At 42.6% G+C, this 17,022-nt stretch overlaps 1 protein-coding gene across 6 annotated transcripts in view; it reads right to left on the bottom strand.

The window, feature by feature from the left end:
• The window catches only part of Cdadc1 (cytidine and dCMP deaminase domain containing 1), a 29,958-nt gene extending 15,272 nt beyond the window's left edge, over positions 1 to 14,686 (bottom strand). For 4 of the 6 annotated variants that reach the window (XM_052191279.1, XM_052191284.1, XM_052191280.1 and 1 more), the window contains exons 1-5: positions 14,474 to 14,686; positions 13,434 to 13,531; positions 9,265 to 9,339; positions 6,232 to 6,409; positions 2,008 to 2,577 (exon numbers count right to left, since the gene is read on the bottom strand). In XM_052191279.1, the coding sequence (XP_052047239.1) occupies positions 2,008 to 2,577; positions 6,232 to 6,409; positions 9,265 to 9,339; positions 13,434 to 13,531; positions 14,474 to 14,555 (1,003 nt within the window). In that variant the 5' untranslated portion in view covers positions 14,556 to 14,686. Of the gene's footprint in view, positions 1 to 2,007; positions 2,578 to 6,231; positions 6,410 to 8,415; positions 8,661 to 9,264; positions 9,340 to 13,433; positions 13,532 to 14,473 lie in introns of those variants that run through there. The other 2 variants (XM_052191283.1, XM_052191285.1) reach the window with 2 other exon arrangements.
• Between the last annotated feature and the right edge of the window lie 2,336 nt (positions 14,687 to 17,022).

Here is a 17,022-nt window from a genome sequence, read left to right as displayed (position 1 = left end):
AGCCAGAGGGGACGCCTGCCGAAAGAGCAGGCTCAGTCACACTCTTCTAACACCCCCAGATTTTACATTCCTTTAGACTTACCCTAAGGGTGCTGTGCTCTAACCTTACTTCCGGACACAAGGTCTCTCACTGGAGCTTATTGATTGGCTGGACTCTCTGGCCAGTGAGCCCACAAGATCTTGTTTCAGTGTCAGCCCTGGGGTTGTAAGCACTCACAACTACACCCTGCTTTTTAGGTGTGTTAAGAACCCAATCTCATGTCCTCACACTCGCATGGCAGAGCACTTTACCTGCTGAGCCACCTGCCCAGTCCCTGAAGCTTCATTTTGATATCAAGATTCCCTCATTTAATAAATACTCTAGTTCTCAGGGAAAATGGCAAGTGTGTCAGTGACTCTTCCCCAGAAGAGCTCACATGGGCAAGTGACAGTCAAGTTGCATCTTAACTAGGAGTTGAGTTCTAGAACCTTCCTCTGAAAACAAAACAAACTAAAACCAAAAACCCAATTTTTTTCCTTGAAATTTTCTAAATCAAGTGCGCCAGCATAGATATACCTAAACCTGATATATATAAACCTGAATAGTTAAGTGGACAATATAAAATGTAATTCATAGTAGAGTATATAACTCTACAATACAAATCAGACTTTAGGTGATCATCAACCCTGATTAGCATCAGAACACCCTGTACCCTGTAGAACTTTTAAAGACCTAGGCTGTACCAGTCGACTAGGTCCAGGGGTTGAACATCTGTACCTTTTAAGGTTTCCATGGAGAGTCTGTGCATTGTTGGTTGAGATCCTCCATTCCGTTTACCCGACCTGAGGTCTGTTAAAGACCACTGCCATCTGCATAGGCCTTTCTGATTTTCCTTCTCTTCTCCTCCTTTCTTGGGAAAATTAAAAGTGCCTGGGCAAGGGATGTAGCTCGGATGGTAGAGTGCTTGCCTAGCCTGCATGAGGCCCTAGTTTCCTCTCATCTTCAGCACAACATAAAGCAGGTCCAGGAGGTGCATGCTTGTAATCCCAACACTCAAGAGGTGGAGGTAGGAGGGTCAGAAGTTCAAGGTCATCCTCAGCTACATGGGGAGCTTGGACTGCATAGGACTCTAGCTAACAAATAAACAAACAAATAAGTAAACAAACAAACAAACAAATAAAGCCCTAATATAAAGCATGTGTACCAAATAAGTCTTACTTTACCATTTCTCCTATCTGGATGTTCCCTACTTAATTCTAAGTTTGAGTTTTCAAGGTGGTAATTCTACACTGAAAAATATTAGGTAAGAATGAAAATAATGTTGAGATGCTAAATTTACTAAAATAAAGACCATCATTAAGCAATATTTTCCTTTTACAAACATATAAAAGAGTAAGAGTGATTTTTTAACTTGCTGAGAGAAACATATAGCCCAAAGACTCTATATTAACATTTTTACCTTGATTCTTTCCTTCTAAATTTGTTATTTTACAATTCTCAGAATTCTGTCTTTATTAAAAACAGAATACATGGGCTGAAGAGATGGCTCAGCAGTTAAAAACACCTGTTGCTTTTACAAAAGACCTGAGTGATTTCTAGTACCAACATGATGGCTCACAACTGTGCGGGACTCGTTACATAGGATGCAACGCCATCTTCTGGACTCTGAGGGCATGTGATGCACAAACACCCATGCAGACAAATCACTAGCACACATTTAAAAAAAATTTTTAAAAAAACTGAATACGTAGAAAATATGTGGAATAAATAAAAATAAAATATTTTAGTTTTCGTTTTGGGCCATCTTTACTTTGGGACTTATTGAATGGTAGACTCATACACATAAGAAGCAAAAAGGACTTAAGTCTTCTGGTCTGGAAATAGCTGAATATAAGAACACAGAATACACAGGGTGTGCCTCACTTCCGAGTCAGGGAACTCCAGCACAGATATGAAGTCACTTCACTTCAGTGTCACTTGTAACCCAGACATTCAGCCCCCATTTATGAACTAAGCATTGAACTCACCAGTTCGATATGCCAATAACCTGGCTTGCACCATGCAATGCCTTGCAACTTCCTGTGGCAAACTCTGATTGTGAATCTCATTAATCTGTTCTGGGTTGCTACAGTAGAATCCGAAGTGTTTCAAGTTGGGCACACTGGAAGCTACTGTGGCCAAAAGTAGGATCAGGTCTTTCATGTTTTGCCTTAGATTGCTAAAGTAGGGGTTTTCACACAGGTTCTCCAGACCTATAGTCATCAGTATCTGCTTATGCATTTCTTCATTTGAAACCAAAAATAACATTTCATATTCTTTTATTCTTTCTTGTTTACATTCAGAATAAAAATCAGTGTGAGCACCCGGCAATGCTTTTGCAGTTTTTTGAATAAAGTCACATTTGTAAGAAGTCTCCTCCACAAACTGCACCATGTAACACACCAGCGGCTGCAGTAAGACGCACACATGGGCCCGGCTGTTTGACTTCAATCTTTCTGCGGCTTTGGCATCTAGCTTTGCATCTTCAGAACTAGAAGCCTCGGTGAGCAAACTTATTTCTGGGTCAGAAGGCCAGTAAGAAATTCGGTTAACTCCAGCTAAAATATGAAAATAGAAAATGTCACTGTTTGATGAAAGCTGAATAGAGAGGTTTTCTATCTAAATCCAGTCTACCATTGACCCCAAAACAAACATCTACACTGTTGCAATATGAGGGCTGGCAAACACCCATAGGTCAAAATGAGTCCACAGCTAGTCTATTTTGAGCAGACAGGTTAAATATGGGCTTTACAATGGAATATTCTATATCACTTGAGATTATGAAAGATGAAAATTCCGGTGTTCACATTTACTCGAAGACATGCTGATTCATTTACATATGCACTGAACACCTCTGCATAGTGGAGTTGACTACCAACCTCAGTACTGCCTACAAAACCTGAAATATTTACCATCTGGCTTTCTCAGGAGAGTGTTCACCAACCCCTAACAAAGCCCAAGTGACATCTGTAGAACCCTCAGCTTTGCTAAGTGTGGCTGGAAGCTAAGCCTGAGAGTGATATTCACCAAGGTTTTCCCCATTGCCATGGTAGCTTCTGGAAATGTTATAGCCAATACCTAGTACAGCCTAGAGTTTTATATCTAAATAAGTAATAATAATTCATTTAGACATTAAAAGTTTTCCTGTCTCAGATTCAGAATTCTTCTCAAAAGCCATATTCTAAAGAGAAAAGTGTTCACGCTTTAGTGCAGCACCTTTGAACTAAAACATTAAAAACAACTACAGCTGACCAAAATAGGAGAATAATGTGACTTTAGTCTTGGTTTTGTTAACTAGTTTTAAATTAGCTTACAAAGCAATGAGTTCCGTGATGGTATTTTTATATTATCTGTTCTTGTTGACTACAAAGAATTTTTAAAAGAAAAGTATTCCTAGGTGAAGACGGAGTGATGAGAGAGAGGGCAGCACCAACCTTGCACAGCCTCTGTACTGAGGAAAGGACAAACCTGGGGGCATTTCCACTCAGTATGACAGCAGAAAGTGGGTAGTCTTACTACAGAGAGACACAGCTGGCTCATTAAATAAGAGTTCATATTGATTTAAAAACAAAAGATCTTAAGAGAAACAAAACATGAACACACAATTGTAAAAGAAACATAACTGGATAATAAACACAAAAAAGTATTTTAATTTTCTTATAAGGTTGAATAAAATCACTATGTAAGCATCAAATGTTTACTACAGTTTACAACAGAAAAATTTCTGCCAGTATCTTGTGTAATTTAATTTCATCAAAATTAAAAATGTTTTATTTACTCATGTTCCCTGAAAGGATTTTATTTTATGAGTTCTAGTGCCCTCAGAGGTCAGAAGAGGAGCTGGATTCCCTGGAACTGGCGTCACAGGTAGTTGTGAGCCACCGAACCTGGGGGCAGGGACCTGACCTTAGGTTTCCTATAAGAACAGGAATTGCTCATAACCACCGAACAGCAACAGAAAACCTAACTAAGACACATGAGGAAGGCAGGCCAGTTCACTGAGAACTCAGTCACTTACACGGTCCTTAAGGCAACCTTCATACTGTGGTTTGCAGCAATTACTTAATAAGCAGCTCTGACTCACGCAGAACACTAAGATGAGGTATGCTCAGCCCAGGGCTAATGAGACAGATGAGTTTTCTTGTTTCTTATGTGTTCTGCTCCATGACACAAAAAAGGGGCTGTCAGTCTTCCAAAGCTCTCCACAGAAGCCCCAAAAGGTCACCACACTCCATCCACCCCTACTCCACAAGAAGACCTTCCCAACTCAAATGCTGAAGCTTGTCTTGCCTCCATTACTACATGTGCTGCTCCCCTGACCAGCACCAGAAAGGCCCCTTGTTCTTTTGTTTTTCAAGACAGAGTTTCTCTGTATAGCACTGGCTGTCCTGGAACTCACTCTGTAGACCAGGCTGGCCTCGAACTCTGAAATCTGCCTGCCTCTGCCTCCCAAGTGCTGGATTAAAGGCGTGTGCCACCACTGCAAGGTTGTTGTGGTGGTTTTAATGAGACCTGTTTCCTTCAGGCTCACATAGTTGAACCTCTGGCCTGTTTGGTGACACCACTTCAGGAGGTTATGGAAGTTCTAGGTACAGTCTTGCTGAAGGAACTCACTCACTACAAACTGCTTGTGCAGTCTATAGTCTCTGCATGTCTAGTTCTCCCCCGGCTTCCTGCCACCCGCCTCCTTCACCATCAACAGACTCCAATCCTCTAGAACCACAAGCCAAAATAAACTTGTCCATAAGCTGCTTTTGGACTGTACCATAGAAACGGACCGGTAATAAATACACCATGAAGATCCAGCTTGTGCTGCAGCCAGCATCCTGCAGGGTCACTGACGGAGCTCATGCATCACTTGTAGCCTGGGTCACCCATTTGATACCAAGTAACCCTGGAGGAAAAGGCCTGTGAATCATATATGTTCCTTCATCCTAGACCTACCAGGTACATGTGTGTAAGATACATTTTTTAAACTGATATGATCATCTGCATATTCGCCTACTTATAAAATAGAGTCAGAAGCTGTTAGCTGTCTACACATTAAAATTTTGTGTACCCTTCCAAGGTTTATAGTAACCTTTGGGAGTATGTTAGCTTGTTTTTGTCAACTTGACATAAACTTATATATATTTAAGAAAAGGGAATCTCAAGAAATTGAGGAACTGCCTCCATCTGATGTCTGTGTATCTCTGGGTATGTCTGTGAAACATTTTCTTGATTAATGATTAGTGTGTAAGGCCTAGTCCATTGTGGGCAGTGCAGCCCCTGGGCCTGGGTTGTATAGGAATGCTATCAGAGCAAGCCATGGAGAGCAAGCCAGTAAACAGCCCCTGAACACAGAGCCCGTGCCCTGAATTCCCTTCATGATTAACTTTGATCTGGACTTGTAAGCTATATAAACCCTTTTCTCCATAAGTTGTTTTTGGTCCTGTTGTTTATCACACCAACAGAAAAGAAACCAGGACAGGGAGGCAGCTGCCCAGCCAGAGCCTACAGCTTCCATGATGGAAACAAACAGAGAGAATACATGGCGACTCCAGGCCATGGCTTTTGTTTTGTTCTGTAGACTGGGAAACCCAGGGCTTCCCATGCCAGGCAAGTGCTCAAGCGCTTAGCCCCACTCTCCACCAGCCACTCCAGAAGGTGGGGTTAAGAAGCAGATAGGCCGGGCGGTGGTGGCGCTTAGGAGGCAGAGGCAGGCGGATTTCTGAGTTCGAGGCCAGCCTGGTCTACAGAGTGAGTTCCAGGACAGCCAGGGCTATACAGAGAAATCCTGTCTCGGAAAAAAGCCAAAAAAAAAAGCAGCTATGCCTTCTCTGGATGCAAAGGACTCAAGGGAGGCCCCGGAATGACAAGAACAGAGGAAGGGGAACAATGATGCCTAATCCCACAAACCAACCATAGGACTAAACTGCCTACAGCGCACTCAGGTCTGAAGATTGTAGGGGTGATAGGTTATCTTAAGTCACTGAAATTTCCAGGATCCTTTGTCAAACGGTATCAGCATATAAATACCAAGGGTTGTTCAGCAGATTAGTGGGCAGAACTGAGCCAGAATCCATGTTTTCAGACTCTTCCTCTTTCTAAGTGTCAGATGGTCCTCACACATGCATTTCCACCCCTCACTAAGTGTGTATTTATGGATGTGCTCCCTTGTCTGAGCTCAGATTGAGGAGCTGAGTCCCCAGCACCACCTTGTCTGCACTCACCATTTACTATCATTTTCAAACACGCAGAACATGGTTTTCTTGAAAAATAAAGATCACAGTTTTTCAGCCTGGACCCATGCTTAATAAGAGCAATTTGCCCAGTATGCAAGTCTTCACTGGAACAGTGGAGACCAATGATCTTCATGTTTTTCACCACCACGAGACCAGTTTTCTTCACCTAGTTAAGACAAAATATGACATCAACAATTATAACATCTCACTATCCTTTTGGGGGTAATATTTGATTTTCTAATGAGATGGAAGCTATGCTTAGTTCTTACCTAAACACAGGCTGCATAAAAATAGATATTTAATTAGCTACACAAAGAATTTCTGAGACCTTCATACTGACTTTACATGATAAACTTTCAAAACAAAGGCTCTTTTAATTAATCAGTTACATATGTAACTATTATTACGTTGTTAGTGAAAGAGGAACTCATTTTAACCTAATAAAGATCAAAAGCCAAGGCAACTGACTTGCTTATGCTATCCAGGCTGGGGCTTTTTAATTCTAAACGTCAAAATGGTATAAGGAAACATAAGGTAATCCCTCTGGGTTGTACACATGACTCTGAAGGATTCAGATAATAAAGACAAAAGTAAAGCAGACATCATCTCAATTCTAAAACTGCAAGACCCTTTAAAGTCAGAGTTGTATTACACAGCCCATGCTGGCCTTAACTTGTAATTCTTGGGCTGAAGAGATAGCTCAGCTACTAAAGACCTGGCTCACAATCATAAGTTTGATTCCAACAAAGTTGCAATGTGTAAACCTTCCCCTCTTTATTGTAAAGTATCAGAGAACTATACATCCCCCTTGAATACAAAGTGTATATTATTTCTAGCAAGTTTGCTTGCAAAACTGTTTATTTTAGAAAGCAACCAACAAAAATTGCCTTATCAGGCTGGAGAGATGGCTCAGGGGTTGAGAGCACTGACTGCTCTTCCAGAGGTCCTGAGCCACATGATGGCTCACAACCATCTATAATGAGGTCTGGTGCCCTCTTCTAGTATGCAGGAATATTTGCAGACACAACATTGTAAATAATAAATAAATGTTTGTTTTTTTTAACTGCCTTATCAAAGGATCTGGGCATCAGAGCCAATGCTGTTAAAACTGAACCACATGGCCATTAGAGTGACTGCAACTCAGCTGAAGGCTTTACGCTGTCAGCAGAAAGAAATAGACCAGTAACAAATGGATATATGTGACATTGTTCCCAAAATACAGGAAGCACATTATCAGCCTCTTAGAACAATCTTCAGTCCAAGTTTATCATCTTTTTTAGTTCTTTTAAAACAAAATAAAAATAGCTGGGCATGGTGATATATGCCTTTAATATGCACATGGAGGCAGAGGCAGGCAAAACTTCTGAGTTCAAGGCCAGCCTGGTCTACAAACGTTTTCTAGGATAGCCAGAGATACATAGAGAAACCTTGTCTAGAAAACCTAAAATGTAGCCCACCCTACCCTCCTCACTCCCCCCAAAACCCTGTTCATTTTGCTTCTAGCTAAGAACAAAATATCAAGTTTAAAAGTTTTTCATAAATATCTAGTTTGAGAAGGAGTTTATCATGCCAAGCGTAAAACAAAAAAGCCTATGTTTTATTCTGTGTCCGCTGTCTACTTACTGCAGCCCCAGCACACTGACTTTCTGGGAAGCACTCTTCTGCATCCTGGTTTTGTTTTACTTCACACACACCTTGGCACGTTTCTATATAATTATAGTTACAGATTTTACATTAAAACATGGTAGAGGGGTTGGAGAGATGGCTCACTGGTTAAGAGCACTGACTGCTCTTCCAGAGGTCCCGAGTTCAATTCCCAGCAACCACATGGTGGCTCACAACCATCTGCAATGGGACCAGATGTCCTCTTCTGGTGTGTCTGAAGACAGCTACAGTGTACTCATATAAATAAATAAATAAAAATATCTTTAAAAACACAAAACCAAACCATGGTAGACCAGGATCACCTTTTGTACATGCTTCGGTCAGTATACTGACCTAGGTGATCCACTAATTTTTTCCCCTTTTGCTTCTCTTGTGTTGAAAGCATCTAAGCATTCTCTGGCAAATTATTTTGAAATCACATTAGGCAGTGAAGAGACTCACTCCCAGAACTAATCAGGAAACTTATCAAAACAGACATCAAAATAATAACCTTTTCAAAATACACACCCGTTATTCTCTACATATGATGAACCATCTCTGGCCATCTCTGGAAACTACAGGTGACATGGGGCAGAATCACAGAGGTCAGAATTTGTCTTTTGGTCTGACTGCCCCTGTTTCATAGACAACAGCAGACAAGAAGCTCTTGGGTCAGAGACAAAGGGCTCAGAGGAGTAAGATGACTGTCTGTGGTGTCACACCCTCCAGTACCACAGGGAGTGATGCAGCTGGAACCACATGGTTGCTTGGACCTTAGGAAAGGAACAGCAAGACAGACAGACACACAGTAAACAGATCTGTTGTCTGTCCCAGAGGGAGATATCAATTACCCCACCCTTAGCTCTCGACAAGTGGCCCACATAAAGGGCAGCTAGGCTTTGGACTCATGCCTTTTTTTCCCCTGAGACAGGGTTTCTCTGTGTAGCCCTGGCTGTCCTGGAACTCACTCTGTAGACCAGGCTGGCCTCAAACTCAGAAATCCATCTGCCTCTGCCTCCCAAGTGCTGGGATTAAAGGTGTGCGCCACCACTGCCCAGTTGCGCTCCTATCATGATAACCAAGATATACACACAAGTGAAAAGACTCCTCAGTGCATTGCTCAACACATCTGTGTGAAATCAGGATTAGACATTCCACTTGAAAATTACACATAGGAGAACATTACACAATACTCCCACTTGCATTTTTCAAACAGGAAAGACACACAGGCGTGTCAGTACATGAGGCCTTGATGGAGAAATCTAAGACACTCCCTTGACCATGGAGGTCTTCACAGGGCTTTATCCCATTCCTTTGCTTTCCTATCATGAGCTTGTATATCTTATTATTTTTTATTTTTAAATCACAACAATTCACCTGTTTTTTGTCAGTAGATACTCTGGTCAAGTCTTCATTATCTCCTAAGGGACCACGGTTTTCCTCTTCAGTTTTCTAATTAAAATCAGATTAAAAGGGAAAATGATTAACATGATGAATCCCACTTTTCAGGACTTAAGGGCTGGATTCCTCCTGTGAAGCTCTGTAGGTGATGTCTTACTTTGCTTGGCACTATTTGCTCAGACTACACCTAAGCTTCCAAACAAAGCCTGTACAGGATTGACACTGAAATTTGGAAAGCATAGACCAACCGGGCGGTGGTGGCGCACGCCTTTAACCCCAGCACTTGGAAGGCAGAGGCAGGTGGATTTCTGAGTTCCAGACCAGCCTGGTTTACAGAGTGAGTTCCAGGGCTATACAGAGAAACCCTGTCTCAGAAAAAAATAAAAAATAAAAAATAAAAAATAAAAAGGAAGGCACAGACCTGGGACAGTATTAAGCAATGTAAACACCCAAAGGTTCTAAAGGATTAAGTGGAGTCCAGAAGACACAGAATTAGGTATCAAAGGTACCTGGATGTCTCTGACCCTGTCTCTGCAGCTATGCTGCTTCACAGGTAAAGGGGGGCTAACTTTACAACTGGGCATAAAGATATGCACCATCAGCCTTGGTATGAAAGAATGCCCAGATGATTCGATGGGCCCCGTGTTGCTACAGAGCCACTGTAAGCAAAGGAGGGCAGAGGGGATTCAGAGTGACACAACAGGAGGGAGAATCAACAGGTCATCAAAGGGCTTTGAAGTCAGAAAGGGTGTACAACCCAGCTAGAGAAAGCAAAGAAATAGATTTTCTCTTAGAGCCTTGAGAGGAAATTAACCCTGCTGGCATTTTAGATTTCTAGCTTTCAGAACTGTGTGATAATAGATTTTTGTTTTAGTCATCAACATTGTAGTAATTTTTATGGCGGTAATAAAAATGAATATAGAGATGTCTTCTCTAAACTTGAATCAAAATAGAAGTTTTAAATTGGAAGTTAGGGTCTAGAAAGATCCTTCAGTCGTTAAGAACACTGACTGTTTTTCCAGAGGAACTATGCTGGATTCCCAGCACCTACCTGGCACCTCACAACTATCTGTAACTTAATTCCAGGGGATCTGTTGTCCTTTTCTGGCCTCCATGGGTTCCAGGCAGGCATGAGGTTCATAGACACACATGCAGACAAAACACTCATACACATGGAATTAATTAAACAAATAAATGTAACAGAGCCTGGCCCTACAATTAGTTTAATAAGTGCTTAAGACCCTTAGTTAGATGCCAGCCATAGGCCTAGCTAGTTGTTGTGGGAACAACCCTCCAAGTGAGAAACTGAGATGGCGTTGTAGAATTCTGTGAGCCCAAGGCAGGTGAAACAGTTAACAATTTGGGGCAACTTTAAAGTAAGAGCAGCAGTGTTGGTGATCACTGAACTTACACGAACAAAACAAATGCTGTCTCTGAGAAAGGAACAACTTCTAAAGAAAACCTACATCCTGAAAATAAGGACAGCAGGAAACACAGGACATGATGGGGTTGATAAATGGTGAGAGTTATTTCAGTAATGGTAATTATAAAAGTGAGTTTTGTTTGGTTTGGTTTTTTTGGTTTTTCGAGACAGGGTTTCTCTGTGTAGCCCTGGCTGTCCTGGAACTCACTCTGTAGACCAGGCTGGCCTTGAACTCAGAAATCCACCTGCCTTCCAAGTGCTAGAATTAAAGCCATGCACCACCACTGCCAGGCTTAAAAATTAATTTTAAGAGGTATCTGATGTCTCCTAAGTGGTTATGGTTGGGGTGGGGGGGGGGATAAGAAAAAGGTTTGGAATGGAAATACTATGAAGATATTTGACATTTCAAAATTATTTTCTTTCCTACTGATTCATGCTTTCATTGTAGTTTAATGAAAACTTTTGAAAAGGTTTGGAATTATTTCATTTAATCATTATAGTTCTATAAAAGAGTTATTACTTCCATGGTACAAATGAGAAAAATTATGGCAGGGACAAATTAAAAAGTACAACCATGGTCACACAGCTAATCCTCAGTGAGCCAGATCACTGTCTTCACCTCAATGCTACACTGCTTCTGTTCTGGAAAAGCTCAGGAAGGCCCCACGCCACAATCTCCAGAACAGGCAGAACTGGATGAGAGAGGTACTGCAGATGTGTAGAGAAAAGTAAGTGAGGTCGACTGGTAAACAGTCACATAAGTTAGACAGAATTAAACTACAAGCAAAGCATGAACCAGCAAGAAAGAAAATCCTTTGGAAATGTCAGCCATCTTCATAGGACCTGATTTCTACTTCAAAACGTTTCATTAATTGCCTCCCAGCCTTATTATAAGTTTCATAGTCAATTTTTTTCAATCATTGATTGGACACTTGAAATTTCTGTTTTTATTACTGAACAATGTAAATATTCAATAGCACTGAAGAACTCAGACACCAGTCATATTTGCAAATGTAGTAAGCATTTTAAATATTAAATCTGGCAAAAGTGACAATGTAAATGCCCATCAGTGCAATAGTGCCGCACAATTTATTAAAATCACAATCGAAACAGTCTAAAGTAGAACAAGGCACTAAAAGCGTTCTTAGTTTAACTTATTCATTGCTTATAAGAACTCCATGTAGTAAGCTAGGAGTATGCCCAGGGTTTAAAGCACTTGTCTTACAAGTACAAAGTTCTTGGTTCAACTGCCAGGACATTGTATATACTGGTATCTTCCACTGTACTAAAACGGAAGCTGACAGAGAAATGTAAAATAGAGTATATAAGAAAGGAGGCTATAAAAATTGAAAAACTATTTAAGTATATTAACTAGTATAAAGAGAAGTCTCCTAAAAGCATATGTAGTATGATTTTTTAATGCTGCTGGTTTACTGGATTATCTTCAACAACAACAACAACAATAGTAATAATGTTTATACAAAATGATGAAAATGGACTAATTCTGTTTTTCCCCAACCCTTTCACTGTCTTTGCTTCTCTGTGGCAGCCGTGAAACCCAAACTAATAAAACTAATAAAACTAATATACACATATGCCTTCCTGACAGTAGATGGCAAGCGGGTGATAATGATAATCTATGCGTTTTATAAATTTGGTTTTCTGGTACTTAAAACACACTTCCTACAGATAAAACATGAAAACTTCTAATCAACCTCCCAAGCTGGCATGCACTGCTGGAGTAACTTTTAGAGTGCCTTCGTGCAGTGCCCTGGGTCCTCAGGCTTACAGCTAAAGAGTAAAAGGGACCCTACCTGACACTGTGGCTTCAGGGCTATGGCCTGGGGAAGTGTGGGCAGGAAGCACAGCTGGGAAGACAGCAGCAGTGCCAGTGCAATGAGCAACAGCAGGGACGGTCAGGTATACAAGCTGTAAGCTTCCCTAGGTCAGGCCTCTTTCCAAGTTGGCCGGCTTTCAGAAAGTAAGGATTTATTTTGATGGCTCTTGTAATTATTTCCATGTCTAGTTAGATTTTAATTTTAAAGCCTTAAACTGATAACAGGTATGGGTCATGTTTCTAAACAAGATTTCAAATAAAATATTTAAAACAAAACCAACTTATTTCTCTTAAATAACAAAAGTTCCAAGGTGTCTGTCAGATGAAGGGGAGGGTGCCGGAACCCTAGGCATTAGAAACACAAATCCTTGTTTCTAATGAAGCTTTACAACTCCAAAGCTTAACGGAAGGCATTTTCATCAGAACACCTTATCTCAGTATTCTCTATCAGAATGAGGAAGTTTCATAATAGAAACTTTCACATTATACTTCACTGATGAAAAAAATTGCATCATAAAGGGATTCAAGTTAAATGTGCATAAACAGAATTAGGGTGAGATCAAATGTGAACCATAAAGCTAAAGGGTTTTTCAAATTTACTATCACTAGCAAAATGACTTTTACAATGCATGTTTAAGGTGTTAAATGTCTCTAAAAGAAAACCCTTAATACCTGGTAATCATGGCACACACTAGAAATAACTTTTCAGACTGGAAACATGAACTATTATGCTGTGAGTTATGAGCATAAAATATACAAGCCATGAAGCTATTTCTCAAGAATTAAGGCCTGTTGGCTTTGGCTGTGGGGACAAGCAGGCACTGGAGTCAAACATGGACAAGTGCTTTTCCAAGGGTAAGCACTGTCTACAGAAACAAGGTGTACCTGAGGTTTTGGCCCTTGGGTGTCTACTCCTGGGAAGAGCTCCATCCAGAGACTGAGCACAGTGAAAAGATTCACCTTAGAAAGTCTTGGTATTTGACCTACAAAAGAGAGGGCAAGCACTTCAGAATTTCATCAGTGAAGGCGGGGGAGCTAAGCTCAAAGCTCCTAGGGAGGTGTAGGTAGATTGGCAGGTAGGAGAATAAAAGCTTCATTAGCAATCAAGGCCACCACCTCACTGTGACCTCAGGTGGCACTTTCCAAAGTTGGGTGTTTTTTGTTTTTTGTTTTTTTTTCTCCAGCTCATCCCACAGGTAAAATGGTAAAACTGATACAAACACTCTGGAAATAATCTAAAAATAAGTACATAAATAGACAAACAAGTAAATAACTGGGATAAGGCCTCCTCTCTGATGTAGCCATGGAGTAGGGTCCCCACCCCTACCCCGCTAGAAACTAGGCATTGCTAAACGGGCAATGGTTGGGACATGACTGATCTTCAACCATAAGGCGAAACTTGAGGGAGGCATCGCATGCGGTGAATTTGTAAATGCGCAATTTCAGGCTCTTCGGCTCCTGGATACTGACTCTAGGTGCAACCACCAGTGCAAGGCAGGGCGCGACCTATGAAGCCTGGACAGCACAGTCCGGGACGCGCATCTGGCAAGGAGACCGGGGGGCAGCCAGCCAGCCAGCCATCGATGTGAGTCACAGGGCAGGCAGGGCGTCAGGGAGGAGGTGTGTGTGTGTGTGTGTGTGTGTGTGTGTGTGTGTGTGTGAGAGAGAGAGAGAGAGAGAGAGAGAGAGAGTACATGCGCGCGCGCAGGGAAGTGCAGTGTGTGTGTGTGTGTGTGCAGGGAGGTGCAGTGCGTGCGTGCGTGTGTGTGTGTGTGTGTGTGTGTAGGAGGGGGGGTAAGGGTAGCAGGCTAGCAGGGCGGTAGGGAGACGTAGGGCAGGTAGGATGCCGAGCTGGAGGAAGACTCGGGCAGGCAGGCAGGGCGCCAGGCGAGGGGCAGGGCGAGAGAGAAGGCCAGCACACTCACCCGTCATGCTGCCCGTCTGCGTGCCGACTGACCTCTCGGCCCCGGAGCCCTCCAGACTCTGCATCTGATCCGTTTCTTTCATCCCCAGCCCAGAGGCCTCGGCCCAGGACAGCTTGCCCAGTCAGGCATGATAGGTTTCCCCGCAGCTCCCCTTAGGCCACCTCTGCAGCCTGTCAACAACCGCTCGTTTCGCGCAGCCAGATGACGTCTCAGCATGCCCCATTGCTTCCGGCGCTTGATGTGACGTCAGAGGCTGGCGCACGGAGGTGATTGGTGGTAGTTGTGTTGTCTTCGTGCAGTTATGTGTATCTGGATGTGTTGAGTGGTTTTTGCAGAAAGGAGGACGCTTGAAGTTTCCTTGGTTCGGGACAGCAAGGGACCAGGGTGGAGGACTTAAACAGAGACAGGCGACCATAGAGCAGGAGCGAGCGAGGTGGGGGAAGCAGGGCCCTCGGAACCCAGCGGTCAGATGGGGGCGGATCCCAGGGAATTTGGTTCTGCTTCTTATCAAGCCCATACAAACTGTGAGGAGCAAAGAACTGGGAGGATCAAAGACTTAAGTCAACCGCGGAACCTGGAAAATCTGAGTTATTCGTTCTAGTGAATTTGTAACTAGAGTGTGTGTGTGCGCGCGTTTACCGCACAGGTGTCTTCCTCTATGGCCCTCCAAATGTTTGTTTGAGACTTGGTCGCTCCTAGACCCTGGAGCTCACTGATTGGCTACACGGGCCAGCAAGCCACAGAGCTTCCTCCTCCTGTCTCAGACTTTCCACGGTTATGATTACAGGCTTGTGCAGCTTTACAGAGACCTGCTTTTTTTTTTTTTTTTTTAATGTGGGTTTGAGGGATCCAGAAGGAACTCCTCAAGCTTATATCTACAATGAACCATCTCCTCAGCCCTCGATGCAAAATTTAAAGTGTAAAAAGAAGCCTTCAGGGGTCAGAAACACGGCCCAGCAGTTAAGAGTGTAAAGTCTATGACAATGGAAAAAATTACTCCTGACCCCTCATCCGAGAACCCGTCCCTTCCCAGAAGGGTGAGGCTACACAGTTCCACGAAAAACCACGGATTAACGGTCGGGTGGGGCCAGCTGGCAGCAAACAGTTCCCCCTTAGGAGGACCCCACAACCTACCAACACCAACCAAATAGTCTAAAGGTTCAACTGTCCCACCGATTGTATACAGCCCAGTTGCTGTCGCTGAAAACTGCCCTGCTCAAACTGTATATAAGCTTCTGTCAGTGGGCGCTCAGGGCTGCTTCTTCTCCTGCGTGAGGTATTGGAGCAATAAAATCCTCTTGTGATTGCATCGATTGCTGTCCCTGCGACCAAGGGGTCCCCGTACTGCGGCCCTCAGGCTTCACAAGAGCACTTCCTACTCTTCCAGAAGATCTGAGTTCAGTTCCCAACACCCACATCCAGAGTGGAGGTTTTCAACAAAAATTGTAAAAAAAAATAAATAAATTTAAAAAAAGTTTTATTTTTATTTAAAATATATTATTCCAAATCTCTTCCCTCCCCAAGGTCCTGGTCACTTTTAAATTAATTAATGTTTTTTCTTTAATCACGATTGTTTATATACTTATATATGTATATAATATATACATATATCTATAATATGTGTGTGCTTGTATGTATATGCTTTTAGGACTGATCACTTGGTACTGGATAACTAGTTGGGGGGAGCTTATCCTTGAGTAAGACTAATTTCTCCTCTGTTATTTACTCTTCATCTAGATTTGGGACCCCTGGGAGATTTCACCCATGCTGGCATTGTTCAGGTCTTGTTAAGGCAGCCATTTTGTTGAGATTTTGTAGGTAGAGCTTTTCTGCAACAACTAGAAGACAATGTTCTAACAACTTCCTGGTCCACTGTCTCTTACAGTCTTTTCATCCCCCTCCCCACCTTCTGAGATGTATCCTGAACATTAGGTGTAGGGGTTGAGTTGTAGACACCCAAGGTCAGTTCTCTGCATTTTGACGAGTTGTAGCTCTCTGTATTGCCCTGCATCTGCTGTAGGGAGAACCTACTGTTGCTGCTGCTTTCCTCCTCTTCCTCCTCCTCCTCCTCCTCCTCCTCCTCCTCCTCCTCCTCCTCCTCCTCCTCTTCATTCTCTCTGTCTCTCTGTCTCTCTGTCTCTCTGTCTCTCTGTCTCTCTCTCTCTCTCTCTCTCTCTCTCTCTCTCTCTCTCTCTCTCCTGTGTGTGTCTGTGTGTGTCTGTGTGTGTGTGTGTGTGTGTGTGTCTTTTTTTAAAAGGGTCTCCGGGGCTGGAGAGATGGCTCAGCAGTTAAGAGCACTGACTGCTCTTCCAGAAGTCATGAGTTCAATTCCCAGCAACCACATGGTGGCTCACAACCATCTATAACAGGATCTGACACCCTCTTCTGATGTGTGTGAAGACAGCTACAGTATACTTGCACAAAATAAATAAATACATGTTTAAAAAGGGTCTCACTGTGAAGTCCTGGCTGGCCTCCAACTCAGCCAGCATAGGCCAGATGGGATTCAGGAGATTTGCCTGTCCACCCACTGAGCTAGCTAGCTAGAT

The sequence above is a fragment of the Apodemus sylvaticus genome, chromosome 8, assembly GCF_947179515.1.
Source record: "Apodemus sylvaticus chromosome 8, mApoSyl1.1, whole genome shotgun sequence".
NCBI classification, from domain to species: Eukaryota; Metazoa; Chordata; class Mammalia; order Rodentia; family Muridae; genus Apodemus; species Apodemus sylvaticus.
The sequence above is the reverse complement of the archived record's forward strand: the minus strand, read 5'-3'. Positions and strand labels throughout refer to the sequence as shown.